This window comes from Notechis scutatus, chromosome 4 (genome assembly GCF_049901735.1).
Source record: "Notechis scutatus isolate UNSWTSFEM ecotype Mainland chromosome 4, rNotScu1.2, whole genome shotgun sequence".
Lineage (NCBI taxonomy): Eukaryota > Metazoa > Chordata > Lepidosauria > Squamata > Elapidae > Notechis > Notechis scutatus.
Window position 1 is genome coordinate 30,092,643 of NC_142012.1, and position 25,922 is coordinate 30,118,564.

The 25,922-nt window shown below is 35.6% G+C and overlaps 1 protein-coding gene across 2 annotated transcripts in view; it reads right to left on the bottom strand.

Annotated features, from left to right (window-relative positions):
* The window catches only part of HHIP (hedgehog interacting protein), a 92,847-nt gene that overhangs the window by 16,774 nt on the left and 50,151 nt on the right, over positions 1-25,922 (bottom strand). For both annotated transcript variants that reach the window (XM_087963082.1, XM_026668643.2), the window contains exons 5-8: positions 5,176-5,327; positions 3,623-3,796; positions 2,921-3,064; positions 595-716 (exon numbers count right to left, since the gene is read on the bottom strand). In XM_087963082.1, the coding sequence (XP_087819208.1) occupies positions 595-716; positions 2,921-3,064; positions 3,623-3,796; positions 5,176-5,327 (592 nt within the window). The remainder of the gene's footprint in view (positions 1-594; positions 717-2,920; positions 3,065-3,622; positions 3,797-5,175; positions 5,328-25,922) is intronic.

Sequence of the window (25,922 nt, forward strand, 5' to 3'; positions counted from 1 at the left end):
AAGAATTAAAAAGTGGATTCTGGGATTTCATTTAAAATAGACATGTTGTTATTTCTGGTTTCCCTTAATGGACTTTTCCTGATTAGAACAACAAGATTTTAAGACTTGTTTCTAAATAAAGAGATGGGATATGGGGTGAAGAGATACTTGGTTTTTTAAATAGAAAGTGGTCAGTTATTAGAAAAAATTACGGTACATTTGGTGTGACCAGGGTGCAAGTTACTTTATTTTTTCTCTTTTTTTCTTTTCTTTGCTGCACTTACATTATTTTTCTTCCTTCACTTTATTTATTTTTTTATTTAGTATTTTTGTGGCAATTATTTATATCCTATGTTTATTATTTTACAAATAATTTTTTACAAACTTTACACTTGTTCTTTTTGTTATCAATTTTTTTTGTAGTTTCTACTAGTTTTTATTTTATAAATTAGTGCCTAATACAATTACAATATAGGAAAAATATCCATCATAAGGAGAACAAAAGTTGCCTACTATATTCCTAACACCTGGGCAGTATATTGTTGCTATATTAAATTTTCTATCCATTCTTTGAAGGGAATATGAATATTAAATGCTCCATGATCCAGAACTTACCATAATCTTTTCCTTTTATTATCTGAAGGATCCTTGCTGATGATCTGTTCTTCTCATTCGAGTCTGAACAAAGTATTGTTAAATTAATATTTACATCTGTTGGATGGCGATCCACTGCACACCTGTTCAAGGACATTGTTTTGTGATAACATGAACTAATTCATTTGTTTGCTATATATGACTTCTACTTCTATATCACCAATTTATTTCTAATCACTGATGTTAAAGTGTACATTCTTAAATGGAGCATTAAATAACAAACTTATGCAAACTGCAAATAGGATAATTCAGATTAGAAAATATATATTCATAGGCAACTCACACGGAAAAGAGCAAATATGTTTGAGTGGCAGGCTTCCAGGAATACAAAAAGTAAAAGAATTACTAGAACAAAGAAACTTACACCCCAGTGAATACCAACCCAGTACAAAAATTAGACAAACAGGTCAAGGGAAGTTTCACCAAAGAAGACCAGTGGTGGATGAAATGTAGTGGAACCAGTCTCTCACGGTTCCATGGATGCTTCAAAACACACAAGCCAGACATACCTCTCTATCTAACTGTTTCATTACCAAGGACTCCAAACTACAACACCTCTAAAGAATTGAGAAAAAAGCTTGGGCACTTCACAGCAGGAAGCAAATACTCCATCAACTCACCACTATAGTGCCTGCAAAGAATCAAAGACGTGATAACAGATGAAAATGAAATCATGGTCTCATTTGAAATCACAACACTTTTTGTATCCTTAGACCCAGAATTAGCCAAAGAATCCGTGACAGCACATCCAATCTTACCAAATACACCAAGATTGAAATAGCCATAGTCGTGGATCTTATCATCCTTTGCATAACCACATACTTTCAGTTTGATGAACAAATATATCAATAAATCAAAGAAACACCAATGGGATCACCACTTTCAGGAGTCATAGCAGAGACTGAAATGGAATGCTTGGAATTTATAGCACTTCCACACAACTCAAAGTATGGACCCAGTACATAGATAACACCTTTGTTATAAACACATACCAAACTATCAACATCTTCATATGAATAAAATTTACTGAGAAGAAGAAAACAACAACATGCATTGCTCCCCTTCATGGGAATTCTCCTCAGCAGGGGCAGTGATGGCAAATTAGAAACACAAGTATGTCTAACACCTCACTCCTTGGGTTGTTGCTCTGGTGCTCCATTACCAAGCAACAGCAAAACTGCCACAAGAGAAACTGTGTAAGAACATTATTTATACAAGCACAAAACTCACTGTGGTAACCCTGAACATCAGAAAAAGGAATCAGATCATAATGTACAGTATAATAACTTCCAATAAGATGGATAGTCATGCAATCAAAAATTAACCATTCAACCCAATGCAGCACAACCAATACAAGCTGTGAAAAGGATAACACTGCCATAGATCAAAAGCATCTCAGAAACTACCAACGAACTATTAGAGCCACATGGCATCATCATAGCACACAAACCAACAAAATATCCTAAGTAAATAAAAAAAACCAGCAGTTCCAAAAGGAAAACAGAAGTCATCTACAATATATAGTGTAAGGATTGCAACAGCCACTATGTAGGACAAACAGACAGAAATCTAGTAGAGTGCATCCATGAACACCCATTAACAATCAGAAGACCTTTCACAATACATGGACAGACTTAACCATATTTTCAACTGGGAAACTGTGAAGCATGCTAGACCAGGCAAAGTCCAAAAACAGTAAATTCCTGGAAACCAGGCACTTAGTCAAATCAGACATTAACAGACACAACAACATAAACATCTACATGCCATTCAAAAGAGACAATCAAAAAGCCAAAAAGGAAACCTCCCCTTACCAGCAATCAACACCCACACGAGCAGAGAATTAACACCAAGAGTAACATTCAAACAACAAAAAAGCAAACAATACCTGCCAAATAGCTATAGTAAACAACAGTCCAAACAAGGAATCACCAAGACAACTTCCCCCAACAAAAACAGGTAATCCAGTAAAATATAAAATGAGAGCAAACTCCATTCCCTATGAGGACTGATGGTGTTACCTAGTTTGGTAGTGAAACACCTGCAAGAAAGCAACCAAGTTCAGAAAGCAGCTAGGACGCCACAAACTGATTGTTCTAATTCATTTATAATTTATTTTTCTCAGTAATAAAACAAAATTCCAAATACTTACATGAAGAAAGAGCTACTTTAGGCTATATTTATTTAGCTTCTTTATCCCCTATATTATTTTCCATGTTGCTTTGATTAAGTTTTAGAAACTGGATAAGTATCCTTTTCCATTCTTCATAGCAAGTATTTTACATACCTGCCTGGATTATGGAGTCCATGGGCAAAAATTTCAGGAGGCTGATTAGTGCTGTTAAAATGTGGGTTAGACTGTGGTACGGAATAAGGCACGTGGCATAAATCAGTGTCTACATCCAAGCGCAGCGCCGAACCTGTAAAATCACTGAGAAAGTTGGAGACAAGATAATTGACTTTTAAAAGGCAACCGCATTTTAGCTTCTACTTTCTGTTCCAAACAGTAGTCACTCAAAATGAGCACAAATGGACAATGAACTCAATGCAATGAAACTTTGGGAAAGGTGTATGTATTCAGAGTCGTCATGCCTCCCCTGGACCCTGTCTTTCCCCTCCCCAAAGAGATACCCCTCACAGTTTGGAAAACCTGATTTAAAGCAAAGTTTGCTTCTGAAAAATTAAGAAAGTCAATGTAACCGATCTTTAATTTTTACTGGCCATGCTTTTGTTTATTTTACATCAGATTCTCTTCTGAGAATGAATAATGTATAATAAATAACACAGCTTTAGCAATTAAATTATTTATTATGAATTATTTCCAACTATTTGTCATGAGGACAAATTTTAATTTCTCATTCATTCAGTAAAGTGATAAGAAATTACTTCAGTATAGAATGATAATTATTTATATTTCAAGAGCTGAATTAGGGTTGATATTTTAAAATCAAAAGATAAAAAGGTTTTTATCTACTGGAAATTCTTATACCTTAGACCATCCATCTCCTCCATATCATCTATTGTGATCATTCCATCACCAAGGATTATGTATAAAAACCCATCAGCACCAAAGAACAGCTGTCCTCCAAGATGTTTTCTATGCAGCTCTGCAACTTCTAGGAAAGGTCTTGCAGTCCTCATATCAACTTGGTGTGGGTTCTTTCTGCAATAAGGGAGGGAGAAAATGAATCCCAATAATATATTTAACTTCAAAGTAGGTATATCATTTTTGTTTTCATCTTCTAAAATATTTTAAGTACCTCAGAATGACAGAGAGCAATATAAAAAGTTCCTTGCCATAATACAAATGCATATACATTTTTTGTTGCTTGCCTTTCTTTTTGCAAGAGTTTGCAACATGGATGAATTTGAATATTTAGGAAGTGTAGATGAAGGAGTAGATTCTAACTAACACGGGAGTAATTCAAGGCAGCTCATGAAGCCCATATAATGGCACAATACTAGGTGGCCCTCTCCGATGACATATTATTATGAATGTAAAGTAGTGCTGGGGTATGAGACAGGATATATAGTAAGTACTACCTAAAGTTCTTTGAAGGCAAGTCAGGATCTAAAACACATAGAGTTGCATACAGAGAAGAATTAATTTTAGATTGTCACTAATGATTGCTTAGAAGGACAGGCAACAAAACACTTTCCAGGGGGAATTAATTTTGGTGAAATTAATTTTAGTCTGGATTCCCAGAAGGGAAGGGCTGCATTCCAAGAAATAGCAAAGTATAGATAGTTTGGTTGGGAGAAAGAAGGTCAAGATAGTTCCTTCCTACAATTTCTCAAAGTATATCTTTAATGATGTAAGTAGTTCCTTTTGTTTGGCAAATTTATGTCTAGGAATGGGGATCAAAACTGCTTTGAAGTAACTCTGAGCATCCTTCTTGGTCTTGGGGACCTGACATCTATGAAATACCGTATTATAACAGATAACATCTTGAAGAATGTTAGGAACCAATCAACATAGTTGTAATCTTAGTATAAGGAAAACATTCTGAGAATGTGAGAATGAGCAGGGTACCCTGAATAGAACTTTCAAAATCATCATATGGGCAAGATTACTTTTGCCCACAAATTACTGATTAGCCTGAAAAAGAAAGTAATATATTATTTATCCTGTGCGTGTATGCCTCCCAATTAATTTGTTTTTTATTCCTCAATATATAAGAAATCATTTAATTCCAAATACAGTGGGATATCAGAATTTTATATTATACACTGAATTATCTAGTAATCAGAATATATACATAAGAATAATTGAATAAATATAGGAGGGAGAAAAGTAAATGTAACTGTTTCTAGTCTCAACATTATTTGCCTGAAATTTAGTTTGGATTGTATTATAATACACAATAGTATATATTATATACAGCATATTATATCACTGTACCTTTCATCAATCAGAGTTTCATATTTGAAAGTAAAAGATACAAAAGTTGTAGAATTTAAGAGAGCACACAAGTGACACAAATACTTTAAAGCATACTACATCCTAGGAAATACTGTAGAGGTTGTATATAGAATTCAAACCTGGACACAGTGTATTCTACTATCCGAAGAATATGATCATGAGGCCCGATAGCCCATCGTTCTTGGTTGGTGGTATAGGACACATACAGCTTCCCATTTTTTTTGTAATCGGGATGGAATGCAAGACTTAGGAGCCCTCTTTCATCTCCACCCTGTAGTCAAATGAAAAACACAAAGAATTGTGAAGTTAATTATGTTGCTTATTGTGTTCAAGAACCAACCCAACCCACCCACCCCGCTCCAAGTTTCTTTCTTTCTTGTGAGGAGTCTTTGCCAGGCTTCTTTCTTCCTTTTTCTGTTTATGAGGAAAAGGATTATAAAACACTTCTTCTGGATTGGGTGATGGGAGCAAGGATGTTTCTTGAGAGTTGGAATAAGGCAACTGTTTGTTATCAGGCCTCTTTACCTCCACTTTTATGGAGTGAGTTCTGAGTGTAATCTATGGGAAGCCATGAAGACAAGTTTAAGTGCTTGTGAGCATTCTTTACTGGATTACTTGGTTGCCTGTTGTATGCAGAAGGCAAATCAAAAGGTCTATAATCAGCAGTCACTTCAAGTATCCAAGCTTTAAAATACAGTGCCAACTCCCACTGTCTTGGCAATCTGTTTAGAAAACAGTTAAATTGCTTGTGTAATATCTAAAGCTTTGTTTTACCCTGGAGGCAGCTACATCACTTGTCACAACTATGGTGGTCTGTTCATCAGGGCTAGCAAGCATACTGTAGGTAATAAGCAGACTCCAGTTTCTTTGCATAAAAGCATCACTTTGTATGGGGGCCTATAGTGTACAGCTTTTTATTATTTCAAAAAAAGGAAGAAAGAAAGAAAATGCCCAAACATCTTTCTTTCATTCTTTATGTATGCCACACAGATTAGTATAGTTACATGTTTAGCATCAGTTTCACATACTGTGACAATACAAATGTCAGCAACAGAATAAAGAAAGTAAATAAATAAAAAATAAAAAAGAGAGAAAAGGCAGGAAGAGTTAGATCAGAATTAGGAATTACAATAATCAGAAACCCCCCTCTCCTTTCAAACAGCATACAAGTATTCTTGCAGTATTAGAACATGTACTGATGATATAAATATGTTCCCACAATGATAGAAAGATTATGGTCCAGTTCCAGTCATGTTAATTAAACTATTGCACACCCAGCGGGAGTTAATTCAGTTATAAGTAATTTATGTGCTGCTGATTTTAATGGATGAAGCTTTGGATGTGAAAATTATATCTGAGGCTAACTAATGTTTTAATACTACTATGTATATGGGAAGAAAGGAGATTGAGTAAAGTCTGTGTGCTTTCTTTCCTCTTCTCTGCTTCATAATAAGAAAAATAAATCCAGTTTCATTTTCTCCGTGTTCAACAGAACTCCAGAATTTATTTAATAAAAGATGGAAAGATTATATTGGAACACATTATATGATATTGCTGAAGAACCATCCTATAAAGTTAAGCTGCTTAGCTGAAACTAAGGAAAGGATCAAAATTCAGAAAGTTACTTAGGCACATGCACATGTCCACTATTCTCTTCTGTTCTCCCCCTCCCAATTCCCCCTTGTTATGCTACACTAGAGGCCACCATCAGAGACCATTTCCAAATTTCCATTGAATTTTAGGTGAGGCTTGTATGGCAGCATGTAGGTCCATTCTCAGAGTTTCACTGCTCTTTGGATCCTAGCCAGAGTTCACTAGACAGCATTTTCAATAGCCTGATAAGTACTTCTCCAATTAGCAGCATGTAGGATGAAAGCTTTGCAAAACCATCAATCCCTGCTTTTAAAATTCATAAATGAAACTATTGCAGAGCAGCTTCGAAGTTACTTGGACATTCTGATGCCCGTTTTCCTCCAAAGAACATAATGGAACAATAGCAATCTGAACTCTAATTATTCTTAATTTAATTGTCTTTCACTTGAATAACATTTTATATGATTTATATACACTTCACTGACTCTTCATTTTCCCCCCCTGTAAATTTATGTTCGTGTTGCTTCCAGGAAAAGCATCCTGAAAATTTCTGAAAACAGCTGCTGAAATTCAAAGATCTAATTTACATTTAACTGACCTATTCTTTTAACAGAAATGAAATTCTAGCAAGTCCTTTTGTATTATACGTTTTTGAGTAATGTAGAAAATACTGCTATAATTATTGGCACCTTTTCCAAATTAATGGCATGTGTTGGGATTCCATCAACATTTAAAAATTAAATTCTTTTTTTAAAACAAAAAGCACTGACCACAGTGCAGTGATAAGCCGAATCTGTTAAAAATAATAAACCAACATTTATGAAAACATACAGTCTGAATGATTTTGAAATCCATTTTGTATTACAACTTCTACATTTCTTTAGGGAGAAAGTTGAAAATTAGTATTTGACAGGAAACTATGGCATTCATATAAATGTGTATTTATATGAAATGGATCATCATATTATGGATCTACTGTTTGCTTCTATAGAACCATGTTATATGAACATTTATGAGAACCATTAATAACAGGTTTGACATTTGATTCAGAAGAACACTGGACACATTGAGATAATTCTGTATTAGGTTATGAAAAAACTGAAATGAAACTCATGGCTTAATCACTATGTGCTTTACTTAAGAAATACAAAAGTCTAAGAAGCTTTGGCTGGAGCCTCATCTATGATTCTAAAAACAGTCTTATTCAAATCAGATGTATCTAGAAGCTGCCCATTTGCCCTTCTCATTAACCTGACAAGAAAATAATACAGATAATCCTCGACTTACAACAGTTCATTTAGTGACCATTCAAAGTTACTACAGCACTGGAAAAAGTGGCTTATGATCATTTTTTACACTTATGTCTGTTGCGGCATCCCCTATGGTCAGGAGATCAAAATTCAAATGCTTGGCAACGGACTCATATTTATGACGGTTGCACTGTCCCAGGGTCATGTGGTCATCTTTTGTAACCTTCTGACAAGCAAAGTCAATGGGGAAGCCAGATTCATTTAACAACCATGTTATTAACAACTGCAGTGATTCACTTAACAACTGTGGCAAGAAATGTCATAAAATGGGACAAAACTCAACAAATGCTTGGCCCAAGGGCTAATCAATAAAGTAAACACAACAAATGTCTGAGTTAGCATCAGATATTTTGGGTTCAATTGTGGTTATAAGTCAAGGACTACTTGTACATTTCTATTTTTTTAACACAATGAGTTAAAATTCTCCAAATCAATAAACTTATTATCAGAATATGAAAAGTAATAAATTTCCAAGAAATAATGTTGCGTTTTAAAGTGTTTTGAAACTTGGTCGCTTGGAATTTTCCTCCTTCTCTTCTTCCTTTACGATGTGCTTGAATAGATAATGCACATCTTGGCTTTTCAGGGACAAAATATCTAAGATTCTTAAAAAAAAACATCACTATATAATGTTATTGAGCATATTAGCGCTGATAAGCAGCATCTCCTCTTTCCATGTCATGCTGAATACGACATCAAAAAGCTGATCTCCACATACGGTATACAGCCTAGGCGGCGTGCATAAGCGCACCAACGTGCCTACCGTCCCTGTCCTATTGTTTCTTTTTATTTTTCTTATATGTATCCATTTCATGTATTCATAACTATGTTTATACTTATATCTGTTATCTTATAACCGCTTGACAAAATAAATAAATAAATAAATAATTTTTTAAAAAAAAAACCAGTGTCATTGCAGTGTAAGGCTTCCACACGGAGGTGGTATTCATTCAGTTTGAACTGGTTCTGGCATATCAGTAACGGGAATTTTGAGTTTGGAGAACCAGCAAATACCACCTCTGGCTGGCCCCGCCCACACCTTATCCTGTCCTATGTTCTCTTGTTTTTTTAGCTCTGCTCATTCACACGGCAGAGTGGATTGTTGCGCCTCAGCTGAGCTAAAAACAGCTCACCTCTCTAGTGCTGACAGCCGGCGGTTGATTGCTGCGTGCACAAAGTGTGCTCTCATAGAACCAGTAGGAAAAAATTTGGAATCCCACCACTTCTTCCACACACTGTATACAGAAAGGCTTCAAAGCTGCAGTTCACATTAAAACTATATTTCACCCTTCGAGACCTACTCTTCAGTAATATCACCCATCTATCTTGCAAAGGAGACTGCTGCTCACCATTTTTTAGGCACTAAAATTCTACAGAAGTACAATCTGTTTGAAAAAGATTAAAATCTAGCTAATAATTTAGTACAGATGTGCTGATTGGCATACACTGCTCTTAACAAAGCCTATCTTGACCTAGTAGCTTCCCTTGGCTTTCATTTCAGTAGGTGTTTCTAGATATTAGCTTCATGTACAGATGCAACCATGGAATATGGCATTCATATAACTGAGTTTAGAGTGGTACAGTGGCATTATATTTTGTTCCATGGTTCATTGCAATATATAGACCTATGAAATCAGGAATAAGCCTCCATCTTCTCTCCAAGATGCAATGCTACATACTGCACCACTGCAGTTTTGATGTGGTCATCATTCTAAGTTCTTTCAGTCTTGGAATTCTTATGATTACAAGTGCTAATTATAAACAGAGGCATATTGGTATCAGATAGTAGGAGATAAATCACAAGTGAATTTCGCTTTTTAAACTGAAATTATTCTGATACAAAAAATAGAATTCTCTGAAATATGTAGGAATGAGAAATAATAGGAGGGAAAAACTCTTAAAAGGTAGCAGATGGAAAATTCTCTTTGCTGACATGGATAATTTGGCTACAGTAAATAATATGTTAAATAATTGGTTGAACAAAAATTGCATTAATAAAATTTGTCAGATTATCCAGTAAAAAATTGATAGGAGGCATTGTTACACAGTTGTACAAATCTCTGGAGACATTATAACATAATAAAACATGGGCCAGATATTCAGACACTCCATCATTTCAAGGGCAAAATCTCTGTCAAAATAAGTCCTCTTAACTCTGTCCTTGAGAACTGTTGAGGATAAACTCTTAATAATATAATTATGTGTCTATAATGATTATGAGTCTATAATAATTAGTTATAGTAATCGGATGGAAATAGAATTTTGAAATTTTGCTCCCATACATAAAATAGAAGTTACAGTAATTTGGGATTGGGATGTTCTATTATTGTGCTAAAATATAGTTGTTAAAAATCACTGTGGTATAAAGATCAATTGTGATAATGAGAAAAGAAAATAATTTATGCTCAGATTAGGTTAGATGAGAGCATTTAATAAAAGATCAGTGAATTTTATAAGTGAGTAAGAATTTGGATTTGACCTTCTAGTCTAAAGGCTTTAATTGGTGATACACTAGAAAACATGAAATTGAAAGAGGTTGGTCACAGGGTCATTTCACATTAGTGCTACATTGTACAGGTCTTTGAATTATGACTATTTGTTTAATGACTGTTTGAAGTTACAATGGTGTGAAAAAGTGACTTATAACTGGTCCTCACACTTACAACGGTCACAGTATTTGGATGGTCACAAAACGTGGGTGCTTGGCAGTTGGCATCTAGTGACAACTGTTGCAAGATCCCGAGGTCGCCATTAGCAGCGTCTCCGTGGGGGCGGGGGGGTTCAAAAAGAAAAGTCAATGGGGGAAAACAATTTCGTTAATGACTGCAGAAAAAAAGGTCATAAAATTGGGCCCGGCCTGGCCCGGTCCACTTAATGAATGCATCACTTAGCAACTGAAGTTCTGGTTCCAATTGCGATTGTAAGTCAAGGACTACCTGAATTACCTTGTCTACCGTATTTGGAAAAAAAAATCATAGTGAAAACCTAAGTTTATGTTCCTTAAATTGTGTTAGAAAGAAAAGTTTCTATAGTTCCCCTATAGAAGGCCCTCATGCCACATATTCTAGTCGTAGATATTTTATTTAATTTATGCTCAAAAAGCAGGACACTCTGCTATCCTACTATCATCTTTTTCTGCCAATAAAAACAAAAAGAGAAAGAGAATAATGAAACAGTTAGGGGCTTTGACCAATCAAAATATTACTAATGACAAATAGAATAACACAATATAATTTCTGACTCCCTGTTTCCATAAAGATTTTTAATGGACTGCAGCTAATATTCAGACACTCCATATAGTGGTCATGCAGCTAAAGAGATTATCTTCACATCATTAGAATGAAATATAACACTGAAGTGCCTGACTTCATTGCTTAAGGTTTCACTGCTATCTGGTATTATAGTATATAGTTCCCATTGTAAGTCTAAATAAGAACTTGCCCTGACCTTTAAAACAGCAAACATTTAAACAACTTAGTAATATTATTATGAAATGGAACTTAGTGGTTTGGACCACCAGGAAACTATCATACATTTTTAAAAAGTTCAGTTTTGACCATGTGATTTTCTTTACCAATTATGCAACAGCTTGTTGTGACATAAGGTTCAAACTTTTAAAAAACGACACTTTTAAAGGAGATTTATAGAGTTTCTATTTTTACAATGATCATATCAACAATTAAACAAGACATCTTATTAATGCATTAAATTGATTTTGCTTGACTCCCTTGCTAAAATGTTGAATGCTAGACCAATAGAGTATTTATTATGTAATTCACAGTTGCTTTAATGGAGACAAAAATAGTTTCATTCCATCACTTCAATCATTTAATTTTGTGGAAATGCTTATATCCTTATTTATTTATTTGACTATCTTACTTTGATATAGAATTAAAACACAGAACAAAGTAAACGATCAACACAAAAATGGCAAAAATATAACATAAAACAATATAAATTGAGGCAGACAACATGCGTTCTAAACTGGACTTCATTTCTTCATCTAACATGCAAACTATACTATTAATAAAATTATTAATCCAGGAAGAATGTTGCTGTCCATGCTACACATGAGACACTGAACAAATAAATATCACATGTAAGTTTGGCAAGACAAAGAGGGGCGAGCTTCATGTTGTGGGTCCTTTGGGCAAGCTATGCTTTATAAATGTTGCAACTTTTGTTTCAGATGTCTAAATTTATTGTTTGATGCCCAGATTTATTCTCAAAGTAGGCACTTATATAAATAAATGAATGCTCTGCTATTTACTTGATAATAAGCAGCCTATCTGTCCGCCTCCCCATATGCTGACTACAGATATATTGGAAACAAGTAATATTGAAGAAAATGGCACAATCCAGCAGGATAAGATCACTGAGACAAAACTTTTTTTTTTTTTGAAAATTTTATTTGGGTTTTCACAAAAACAAAATACAAATAAAACATCTTCTTTGAAAATAGCATGGTCCCAGGTTATCACTTCTTCATACAGACACAAAATTCAATTTCATGCTCATTTTTATATTCTATTCCATATCTTATTACCATTTTATATTTTCTACATAGTTTTTCCCCTCTTTTAATTTTCTCAACTTTGTTTTAATTATCTCAATTCAAATCATTATTTTTATACTTTTGTCTGTCCTGTTACAATTTCACATTATCTTTTCTTATTAAGCAAATTTTTCCCTGTAGTTACCAATTAGAGTATGACACCTTTATATCCTTTAATTTTATCCATTCAAGCTCTTATTTAAGCTTCAATGTATAGCTTTAAGATTATAGCATTCAATATAATACATAACTTCCAATCGAATTCTGTTTGGTACATTCTTAAAATAGACACTATATTCTTAAAAAGAAAAAATTATATATATATGTAAATAAAACACATTCCATTCCAATTCAATTCTATCATTAATATGCATTAAAAGCTTAACATCTTTAACATTTCTTTTCAATTGAATATCATACTTCCTTGGGAACACTTATAAACTTTCCATAGTTAATTCTTTTTTTCCCCATTTTTCTCACTTATATTTTTATAAATCATTACTAATAATTAAAAATGTTCCCTTTTAATTCTCTCAATCATTTTAATTCATTTATTTATTAACAAACATCCCACTGCATTACAATAAATATTTTATCCATCATCATATTTTCTAAAGTTATTTCTATTTGTAATATAACAAAGCTATCTTATGTACCTTTGCAGAATCCCTTTTACAATTAAATTTTCACCCATTATCTCTAAACAAACTTATGGTTACAATCCTTATATCTTTTCCCTGTTTCTCCATTTCTTGTTTCTGTCTTTTACAACTTCTTTTCCTTGCCTTCTTCCCCCTCTTCTTCTCCCTCCCCTTTTTACCCCCTCATCTCTCTACTTCTAACTTTCTCATCTGTAATCCCCTCTTCCGTTGCTTTCTAATATTATCTTTCAAATTGTTCTTCTTCTTTTTGGTTGTTTTTTCTAATCTTAAACCTTTCACTCTCTTTCCCCCCTTTTCTTTTTTCCCCCCACTTAAAATTATTTGATCATTAAAGATGGCTTCTTCTTTGTCGCAATCTTCTTGTTCTGCAAGCATTTCTTGTTGCTTTTCATAGTTCCAGATCTCCATTTCTAAGAATTGAAACACAAAGCCAAAAGAACTTCTCCCTTCTTGTGCGTCTTCTTTCCATTTTTTAAGTTCTGTTTTCAGTTCTTCTAAGAGTGATACCATTTTAAAAACTTTTACCCAATTAATTTTAGTCATCTAGATGCAAAAACCAAAAATCACCAAGTAATCCAAATAACCCAAGGCTGTTTCTACTTACTTCTTTTTTCCACTTTCTCTTCCTGGGGTTCTATTATTTTGTTACCAAGTTTCCATTAAAATGTATCTTTGAGGAATCTTGTTAAAATTTCACTGTAAGTTCCTTTTAATTACAGTTCCATTCCTTAATTCCAGGCAGTCTCCTCCATTTTTCCAGATCCTGCCTTTCTATTCTTTTTTTTTCTCCTTTCCAGCTTTTAAAAACTTTTAAATGTCCAGAAATCTTTATTATCCCTTTGACTTTTATTTTCAGCTTAGATGCCTATTAATGTCAAAGTGGATTTTCCCCCCCAGTTTCTTGCTTAAGTCTCTTAGCTGTCAGTATAAGGAAGGGAAGAAAAAAAAAACTAATCCTTTCCCTTCTCTCTCTCCTTCGCAGGTTCAAAATCTTCTTTGGGAATAATGTTGTTAAGTTTAAATTCCAGGGTAACCTTATTTGTTGCTTTTGCTGTTTGACCCGGTCAACCAAAAACTTATCTTCCTCCTGCACATTCTTTTCCGGTCGAGTTCTTCTTTGTGGTGGCCATTTCTGACCACCGCTACAACCGCCTTCGTGAAAGGGGGTAATGGCCAGCTGGGGAGGAGAGATGCGGCTCTCCTCAACCCTGCAGGCAGTCTCCCCCCTCTTCACCACCTCTACGGGGTGGCTTAACCCCGAAACCAGCTGGCTCGGGGCGCTCCAGCGGCGAGCACGGACCAAAACCTCAGAGGTTTTGGTCTGTTGCCGAAGAAGCTCAAACTGGAAGTCACTGAGACAAAACATTATTGTGTTGTCTAATACATCACACTATAAGTGTAAGGATCCAGTCAAATGATATTTCTAGATGAATTATGAAGTACAGTCTCTGAACAAGTCACTAATACCAAGTAATAGCCATTACAATCTAATGCTGTAATTTAAGTTTCAGAATTGGTATTTTAAAGTAAGGTATCTTCAAGAATGAAATGCCATTTGCATTTGTATTTAGTTTTAGTCCTTAGGATGTCTCCAAAACAATGTTAATTTATCAGACAGCAATAATAGCTACATAGATAATTTTATCTCAGATAACACTACAGAATAGAATCCATTGCCTTTTGATAAACTTCACTTGACAGTCAAAATGAAATTTTACAGCATCTATAATAACCACACTCCATTCTAAAGGCTGAAAATTGTAAGATTCTGATGCCAACTGTATTTGCCAGCTCAGCACCTGAAACTGCAACTTGCATAGTCTTGTTTACTATTTTCAGACCAAAACAAATAAGGGTTTTGATAACATTTTCCCTGGGACAATCAATATGCTGGATGTTTAATTTGTATCTTCAGGTATTTATTTTGCAATATCATTTTCACCATTTTGTTTAATTCAGAATACATAATTTTGTATGGTATATTTCTCAGGTTCTATGGAACAGTACAATAGACTCACACACTATAACTCTGTGAATATATTCAATAATTTGTCCAAGCCCTTTATACAAATAGTTGTACCATTCCACTACACTGACTTTGAAAAATGAGTAGTAATAGTTGTAATATAATTCACTTTCCTTTCTGAAGGATAAGTAGGACAAATTTTCTTAGAAACATTTTGCTTTTCATCCAAGAAGCTTCTTCAGTTCTGAACTGAATGACAAGCGAAATAAAATAGAATTCTTTATTGGCCAAGTGTGATTGGACACACAAGGAATTTGTCTTTGGTGCATATGCTCTCAGTGTACATAAAGAAAAAAATAAAATACATTCATCAAGAATCATAAGATACAACACTTAGTGATAGTCATAGGTTACTTGTAAGCAATCAAATCACACTAGGAAACAAAACAATATAAATTGTAAAAATACAAGCAACACAGTTATAGTCATAAGTGGGAAGAGATAGGTACTAGGAAATGTTATTATAATCTAGTAGTAGAAGAATAATAGTAATACAGTCTTAGTAAATAAGACAGTGTTGTGGGAATTAGCTGTTTAGCCAAGTGATGGCATTTGGAAAAAAAAACTGTCTAGGTGTGTCTAGTTGTTCTGGTGTGCAGTACCCTATAGTGTCGTTTTAAGGGCAGAAGTTGAAACAATTTATGTCCAGGATGTGAGGGGTCTGTAGATATTTTCACAGCCCTCTTTGACTCGTGCAGTATACAGGTCCTTAATGGAAGGCAGATTGGTAGCAATTGTTTTCCGCAGTTCTAATTATCCATTGAAGTCTGTGTCTGTCTTGTTTGGTTGCAGAGCCAAACCAGACCATTATAGAGGTGCAGATGACAGACTCAGTAATTCCTCTGTATAATTCAATATGTTTCGAAAGAAAAAAAGTCAAGAAAGTCCAGTTGCCTTTTGGAAAAAGCACTTTGGGACTTTGAGTCAAGTAACTTGTCTTTGCCTTAATATGGAGAAATGATAATTTTGCAGCTGTGATCCATACAATAGTTTGGGAAGGTGAGGGTAATAGAGAATTCATCTGTCATGCCCCTATCGGAGCCTGAATTTGTGGAGAACAAGCTGGAGCTGGGACTGACAGGGGTTGAGGGGGCGGCCTCATTGGCTTTGGAGGAATGCGGAGAGAAGCAGGACAAGGCATCCCGGGCTCCTTGAGCTTGGGCTGGCTTGCCAGCAGGGAAGAACGGGGACCAAGAGAGGCAGGCAGTGGAGATGAAGAGCGATGGAGCTCAGGCAATGAGCAAGGACCGCCCCCCTCCTGATCCCTGAGCATGGAGAATGGAGACGAGGCAGGAACAGCACAGGCCGACCCAACAACTCTGGAGAAGAGCGCCCTGCCCCTCTTCACAAGGCACACCTGGGGACTGAAGGAGATGCTGTGGGGATGGGCAGGAACAAACACTGAATTTGTGGAGTTTTGTGTGCTATTGCCGACGTTTGGAGTTTGCTAGACTTCTTGTCATATTCCTTATTTCCTGGACGTCTTGCCTTAATCCCTGTTTCCTGAACTAATTGCCTTGTTCCTTTGCTTCCTGGACTCATTGATGTATTCCCTTGCCCCACTGGACTTCTTGCTTTGAAGTTGTTGTGCTAACAGTGTTTTGCTGGACTACCTGCAGCCAGGAGCTGCTGGAGGTGTGTATGTGTGTGTGAGCACTTTCGTCCGGGATTTGCCATAAACATGGGAGTGTTTGGGGGAGAGTTGGAGCAATAAAGGGGCATTTTGAACTATCAGCTGACTGTGTTGCGTCTGTGCCTTGCCCCGGGTCATCACAGCATCAGTCATAACAAGTGTAAAGAAGCCTATCACAAACTGGGCTGGTTTTTGACAGCATATAATTATGCAATAAAAGACAACTTTTATGTGACACACATAGATATACACAAATGTCCAGGGGCTATCTGTAGTCCAGGGCCTTGGTTATTCAGTGCTGTTTTAAGTTCTTTAGTGGAACCTTCTTCTAAGAACATGATTCAGTTACAGTCTTTTCAGTTAGGGCTGATCCAATTGCAGAATTCTTTCTCAGTAGGCTTGCCCAAAACCAGGGCTGTAATCCTTTCATTTTCAGGCAAAAACAAAAGCAGGTACAGACACCCTCTGCCATTTATCATTTGTTTACTTTAGTGTGATTTAAATAATGCTACTGTTTGCTTGCTTATTTTATTCGCCCTTTCATTCAGGAGGGAAAACTTAACCTACATTTTGCCCAAGAGTGATGAAACAAGTCGGAGATATTTGAATTAAAAAAAATCGAAAACTGCTCCCAGAAAAAACCTCAGATACAGTGTTCTGATTCCCAAATTGAACTTTAGTAAAGAAACCAAGCTTTCAAAAGATTGTTTCTTCCTCTTCCTCACTGCATTTTATTAGACCTTCAGTTCGGTTTTATCCTATTTTAAAAATGAAATGGAACACAGTTTCCTGTTAAAACTGGTAAGTTAAAGCCAATTACAGCGGAGGCAACATTTTTAATGTTGTTTTCTTTTACAACAGTCTAGAATTTCAAAAAAGGGATAGGGAAAACACTAATAAAAGTCAGCCATCATTATGATGTCATTGTTATAGTTTCACTTGAAATAACCTAGCAAGTACAAATAATATTTGTAATGTGTGACATCATTAATATAATCCTTCCATTTCAAACTTTATGTTATATTTAGACATATTTCCTGTTTGTTGTAAAGAATACCTTCTGCATGGCATCTGTTCCATTAACAAAACTCTGCTGTATATTAAACCATCTTTGCTGAAATACATATGGACACATCAGGCTAGAATTGATAAAGATCTAGGGTGGCAATTCATGGAAAGTGATAATGACTTACAAATCAAAGACTCCATTCCACTTAACTGACTCAGCCGATCCTTTCTTTTTTTGACTCAGTAAATGCTGAAAGTAGGGGTCACGACACCTTTAATTCTGTGTGGCCAAACTACTCTTATTGTTCCAATCCCTGATAAGCTCAAAAAGTGATGATTATTGGCACCTTGAGCCTTTCACTATCTCTGACTTTATTCCACAATGTTATTTCATGGATGGAGATTGGGAATGAGCCAGATAAGAATAATTTTGCCTGTATTTATAATTTACTTTAAAAATATACATGGAAATGAAATTTTATCCAAATTGTGTATGAATGTGTTTATGTGGTGAACTGTGGTGAAGTAACAGAAAATATTGTGCTAAATATAAATAACATGAGTTTGAAAAAAAAAATACTAAACTACTTCATAAATATATTCAGAAAAGCATACAGCTTAATTTTGGACAAAAGGCTATGCTTTTACCTGTGTGAAGTATACAAGATCCTTTTGATGCTCATAATACATTATAACAGTCGTATGACTGATAAAAGTGATACTGATTTTCAGAAAACACCATTTTTTTCCACTCAGTCATGATATAAATATATTCAGAATTCTTCTGTGTTATCCTTCCGAAACAAACAATTGCATTCAGCATAGAACAAGAAAATTTCAGAGCCTGAAAGCATCAACAAGTTTGCAAAAGTGTAAAATGTCTTTAAAGAAAAGGCTTCAGGCTGAAAATAATTTTTCCTCCTGCAAAATCTCAAAGACTGTTGATCATATTTAGTGGCCATGTAAGGTTGAAAGACTATTAAGTGGAAAGGAAGGAAGGAAGGTTGGATTAAGGTAAGGTGGCTTAGGAGAAGAGTTTTTCTATACAAAACAAAATTTAATAGTTTAAAAGCTAGAACAAAACCCTACTTGTGTACACCTAGATAAATATATAAATAAATGTTTGGAATTTGCCCATAAAGTTTAACAGGATCAACTCTAAGACTCCTGATGTAAGTACATAAATTCTTATGATGTTATAAAATGTGCAAATCTTTCAGGTGGGGGATAAACAGTTTATTTTCCATTACAGATTTCAAGCTGGAAGGAAGTGTCAAACAACATATCACAGGACTCTGTTTTAGATCCTGCACTATTCAACACATTAATATATTTGTGCGCAATGGGAGTAGTAAACGTCTTAGAAGACAGCACCATGATTCAAGAGAATCTTAACAAACTGGAATGCTGAAACTAGAATGATGCATTTCAGTGGAAACAAATGCAAACTTCCACATTTGGTAGGAAATATTAAACGCACAAGTATAAAATGGGTTGGATCCCACTGGGGAGCAGTGCACGCAGAAAAAGGTTGAATGGATCACAAGCTAGACATGAGTCAAAATTGTGATGTAAATGCAGAAAAGCAAATCCCATCACAAGCTGCATCAATAGAAGTAAGCTGTCTTAAATCAAGATAAATAAATTTTTCATCTCTATTTTGCTCTCGACAGACTACACTTAGAATACTATGACCAGTTCTGGGCCTTTTGGTTTAGGGAGGACATTGAAAAATTGCATAGACAAATAGTCAAGATAGCACACTAAGACGTACAGAAGGAAAGAGTAATGAGGAATAGTTGGAAGTAATGAGTATGTTTAACCTGGACAAAGAAGGAAAGGAGATATGACAGATACCTAAAGGAGTGTTACATAGAAGATCTGTTCTGAAAGTAGGACAAGAAACAATGAGTTTAATTTACAAGAAAGTTGATTTAGTTGAATGTCAGAAAAAATCCAAATGGTAAGAGCTGTTGATCAGTGAGAGAGACTTGTAGGAGGAGATGATGCTCCATTGAATATTTGTAAACAGAGGCTAAGTGGTTTGTTTGCTGGAGATGTTGTAGTACTGGGGTAGCGGGGAGGTTGAACTAGATTATATCAAAGATCCCTTCTGCTTTTCTGGCTATTCTATTTTGGCTATAAAAACGGTTTATGTTTAACTTTTCTATGTCTAGGAGTGATTCCTGTTCATATAGGTTATATATTTTTGCTTATTGTTTGAATAGTTTAACTACCTTGAATTTTTGAAGATAAATTGTATGCTAATATTTTTATTTCATTAATCATATGGATCATAAATGTTTATTCATAATTACAGCCCTCTAATTTTAGTATAATATATTACATTCAAAAATGTACATATGTTTTCAGGCAAACATTGCCTTAAAAATGGTGTGCTAGATATGTTTGCCACCTTATTTGTAAAAATAATAAAGGTGGAATACGAATAAATAATAACATGAAAAGAATTTCACTATATTAAGCACCTTTGTGAGTTTAATTGCTTCATTTTTAAAAATAATTGTAAATGTTTTTCAGAGTTACTCTTTTATGAGTCTAACTGCTCAAGTTCTCCCAATAATCTTCAGTACCTTTCAAAGCCTGTGTAAAACATTGGCTACTTTCCAGTAATAATATATGTGTTCCCAATGATAAATTGTCCAATTTTATTATTAAGTTAACTACTCTGAAGTTCAATCTTTTCTTATAATGCTTATTAATGTTATTTGGCTTTTATTTTTTCCATTTTCTTTTCTTTTTTCCTTTCCTCATTTTTGTTTCACTATTTCCTCTGCAAACATCAGATATAATGAATATATAATGGTATAATTTTAGGCCAAAACCATTTCTTTATGCCAAGAACTGAAAAGGTACAACTGACTAGGAATGCATTTATAAACCCTGGAGCACCCACAGAGGATTGGTCCAAAAATATGTGTCTTTTCTTTAATATGGGAAAAGGGGAGATTGAGAAGCATTAAATAAAAAAAATATGATGAAAGTTATTATTATTTGATTTCTATAGTTCTGACTGTAAGGCATTTAATTTTAAACTGAATATTTATCTATTGGATATGAGACCAATACATTCCAGGGAATTTTGAGAAATGCTGAAATCTTATCTAAACTCCTACAAAAGAATTATTGCTGCTTGCAGCCCACACTGTTGCTTCACCATCATTTCTTTCCTATGAAAAATAGCTTTTTGTCCAGGATCCTACCCAGCACACAGCTTGTTTTATCATATAAGTGATGTCATAGAAGACAAATAAAATAATGCATTGTTAATAAACAGAGCTCTTTTACTGAATTAATTATATTTGCTTTCAGTAATGTTTCAGACTTTAAAATATAATTGGCCAGGTTCTGCTAGAACTGAAGATATAATCACTTAGTTTAAAAATATAATAGAGTGTAGAAAGAGGAAGTGGATTTCCCGAATACGTTAGGGATATTTGAGTTCATGGTGTTATGCATGAAAACACTGTGGCTTCTAACAGAGGTATACACTGCACAACTTGTCCCACCCTCACTATGAATGTGAGTCTCAGGTTCTAAATGTTGATACAATATTCAAGTTGCTGTACCAGAAACAATTACAACAGATGTACCGTATATACTTGGTTTATTCACAGAGTTGCTTGTGTTTGAGGTTTCATTTTTAATAGCCTTTCTTAAAATGAATATTTAAAAACATGAAGCTGAAATTTGACAGCAATCTACTTGGAAGAAATTTTCATCTGACTCAATAGATTCTATATCTGGGTAAACAGGGATAAGATTGCACTCAGTATTTCATTATGCATTATACTCTTAATATTGCAGGTCAGATTAATAAGGTATAACATACTTAACTTTAAATTTACAGTCTCATTTCTGCATTATATAATATCTGAGAGTGCATATTCAACTTTGCTTACTGTACAGCTTTTAATTCATAATTTACATAAATAATAGTATGTTTAAGCAACTGTGTTATTCATATAGATTTTAATTTCCTAATTTTCCCCCTTGGGCTATTTCTGGCTAACTTTTATTAAAAAGGAAATTTACAATGACATTATTAGCTGGTGCTATGAGTCCCAGCAAAAAGATATCAATTGTGTATAGTCATTACTACCTAACTTACATTTATTTCCTCAATTCAAATTGAATGCTTTAGTTCATAGTTTGTCAAGAACGTTTTAATCCTAAAAAAGAGTGATATGGTAAATTGTGCTCCTCACGTGTATTCTGAAGGAAAACAACTGTCAATAAAAATATTACAAACTGAGAAAGCCATAATATTATTGAAAAACTGATAACTTAGAGCTAACTCACTCAAGCAAATATTATTTTTTGCAACAAAACAAACTAAATGTTGAATATATCTTACGGAGAATAGTTTTGATGGCTCTTGCATGTGGTCCAATATGCTTTCAACCCATAGCCAGAAGAAAAATTCTTGCCGTATTATTATTAAAAGGTAGTTATAGGTAGATAGCAACCTAAAATTAAAGGTAGATAAAGGTAGATAGCAACCTAAAATTAATAAGGATACCAGTGCATGCAAAATAGATGTTTGTGCAGGTAAAATTATCAACCTTGCTGTCAACCAAAACCAAGCATTTAATAGTGAGTGCCATACCATGTGCATTAATCAAACAGGTGGCAAGAAAGTAGGGGCAGGCAGGCACAACACAGGTTATGTAGACAGTAAACACAATGTCAGACATAAAGATCTCAAGTGCCTATATACAAATGCACAAAGTCTGGGGAACAAACAGGGTGAACTCAAACTACGAATACATGAAGGTAAATATGATATAATTGGAATAACAGAAACTTGGTGGGATGAAACCCATGACTGGAACATACTAGTAGAAGGATACAAACTATTCAAAAAAACCAGACCCCAAAAAAGAGGAGGTGGAGTTGCACTGTATGTAAAGGACCACTATATTGCTACAGAAATGCATGAAACCAAAGACAAAAACCTCCTAGAATGCATATGGGTCAATATAAAAGGAAAAAAGAATGACATGGCCATTGGTGTATATTATAGGCCACCCAACCAAGCAGAAAAAAATAGATGTCCTTTTTGCCAATCAACTAACAAACATATGCAGGAAACACACAACAATAGTAATGGGAGACTTCAATTATCCTGATATCAATTGGAAAACTAATTCTGTACCAAGTGAGAAATCAAATAAGTTCCTAACCAACCTAGCTGACAACTTTGTTGTCCAAAAGGTAGAGGGTGAAACTAGAGGGACAGCCATACTGGACTTAATTCTTACAAACAGAGAAGAAGCGATAGAGGGACTTGAAACTGCAGGAACCTTGGGTGAGAGTGACCATGTCATTCTAGAATTCAACATAACACAAACACAAGCAACAGAACATAATGACACCAGAGTCTTGGATTTTAAAAGAGCTGATTTTAATAAACTCAGAGAGAACTTGGGAAAGATTCCATGGATGAAAATCTTAAAGGGGAAAACAATTCAAGAATCTTGGGAAACTCTGAAAAGAATGATCATAAAAGCCCAGACCAGCACAATACCACTGAGAAAGAAAAACAAGAAATCCAAGATGGAACAAGCATGGCTGCACAAAGATCTCTCTGGCAAATTGAAAGAAAAAAAAGGACAAGTACAAAAAATGGAAAGAAGGACATATAACTTAGGCAGAATATCAGCAGATAGCCAGAATCTGCAAAGATGAAGTCAGGTTAGCAAAGGCTCAGAACAAACAAAGACTTGCAACAAAAGTCAAAAATAATAAAAAAAGTTTCTTCCAACATATAAATAACAAGAAAAAAATCAAGGAAACAGTCAGTCCACTAAAGAGAGAAGATGGCAAGGACGTAACAGGCAACAGAGAGAAAGCAGAACATTCTTTGCATCCATCTTCACGCAAAAAGAAACTATAGCTCAACCCACCAAAAAATAACTGTAAAAGACAGACCAGAAATAAAAGTTAAAATAAGCAAAAAAAATTGTAAGAGAACACCTGTCTGATCTTGATGAACACAAATCACCAGGGCCTGATGGATTACATCCCAGAGTTTTAAAGGAGCTGGCAGAGGTCATCTCAGAACCACTGCACCACATCTTTCAAAAATCCTGGTGCACCGGAGAACTACCAGAGGACTGGAAAAGAGCTGATGTGTTTCCCATCTTCAAAAAAGGAGAAAAAAAACAGACCCAGGAAACTATAGACCAATCAGCCTAACATCAATACCCGGGAAGATACTGGAAAAGATAATAAAAAACAGATCTGCCAACATCTAGAAACAAGTAAAGTAATAACTAGCAGTCAGCATGGGTTTGTTAAGAACAGATCATGCCAAACCAATCTTATTTCATTCTTCAACATAGTGACTAAATTAGTAGACCAGCAAAATACTGTGGACATTATATGTTTAGATTTCAGCAAGGCATTCGACATAGTAGACCACAACCTACTTCTTAGTAAGCTAGAAAAAAGTCGAAAAGATAGCACCACCACTAGATGGACTCGCAACTGGCTGGCAAACTATACTCAATGAGTAGTCCTTAATGTGTCTAAGTCTACATGGAGGGAAGTAAGCAGTGGGGTGCCACAAGGTTCTGTCTTAGGCCCAGTACTCTTCAATATCTTCATTAACAACTTAGATGAGGGAATAGAAGGGGAACTAACCAAATTTGCAGATGATACTAAGCTGGCAGGAATAGCTAACACACAAGAAGATAGGCTCAAGATCCAGATGGATCTTGACAGACTAGAACAGTGGTCCCCAACCTTTTTTGTACCAGGGACCGGTTTCAAGCAGAAAATTTTTTCAAGGACCGGGGCGGGGAGAAGAAAAGGAGGCTTCGCTCTCTGCTGCTCCACCATCCAAGGAAGAAACTGCTTCAAAGAAGCGGGGGGCTTTTCCTGTCGCCGCAGCTATTCCGAAGCGCCCGTTTCACCCCCACTCCCACCCCGCCCGCCCGCGCCCGCGCGCTTCAATCCACAGTGTCCCGTTCTGCCTGCCTGCCTGCCTGCCTTAGTTTCTGGTTGTTTGGGAGCAGCTTCGGCTGAGAATAATAACTATTCGCCTCTTTTACTCAGCCGAAGCTGTTCCGATTCAACCATTAACGAAGGCAGGCAGGCAGGCAGAACGGAGCACTGCGGGCGGGCGGGCAGGCGGACGGGGTGGGGAGAAACGGGCGCTTCGGGAAGCTGCGGCGACAGGAAAAGCCCCCGCTTCTTTGAAGCAGTTTCTTCCTGTGCTGGTGGAGGAGCGAGAGAGCGACTGAGAGAGCTGACCCAGAGAGAAGGACAGGCTTCGGTTGCTTCCTCCCTCCCCTTCTTTCATTTGTGTCCTTGATCCCCGATCCCAGCAGCATTCACCGAAGGTGAAGAAAGCCGCCATTTTTTTAAAAAAAAAATTCTTTGCGGCCTGGTAGAGAGTGCTCCACGGCCCGGTACCGGTCCGCGGCCCGGTGGTTGAGGACCCCTGGACTAGAACACTGAGTCATATCTAACAAAATGAAATTCGATGTAGAGAAAAATAAAGTCCTACACTTAGGCAAGAAAAACCAAAAGTACACATATAGACTGGGTAAAACCAGGCTCAATAGCAGTAACTGTGAGAGGGATCTTGGAATCTTAGTGGACAACCAGCTAAATATGAGCCAGCAGTGTGTAGCAGCAGCCAAAAAAGCTAACACAATCCTAGGTTGTATTAACAGAGGGATACAATAAAGATCAAGGGAGGTACTAATACCACTCTATAAAGCCTTAGTAAGACCACACCTAGAGTACTGCATCCAGTTCTGTTCACCACATTATAAAAAAGATGTTGAGACTCTAGAAAAAGTACAGAGAAGAGCAACCAGGATGATTAGGGGACTGGAGACTAAAACATATAAAGAACGGTTACAGGAACTGGGCTTGGCTAGTCTAGCAAAGAGAAGGACTAGGGGAGACATGATAGCAGTCTTCCAATATTTGAGGGGCTGCCACAGAGAGGAAGGGGTCAAGCTATTTTCTAAAGCTCCTGTAGGCCAGACAAAGAATAATGGATGGAAACTGAACAAGGAGAGATTTAACCTAGAAATAAGG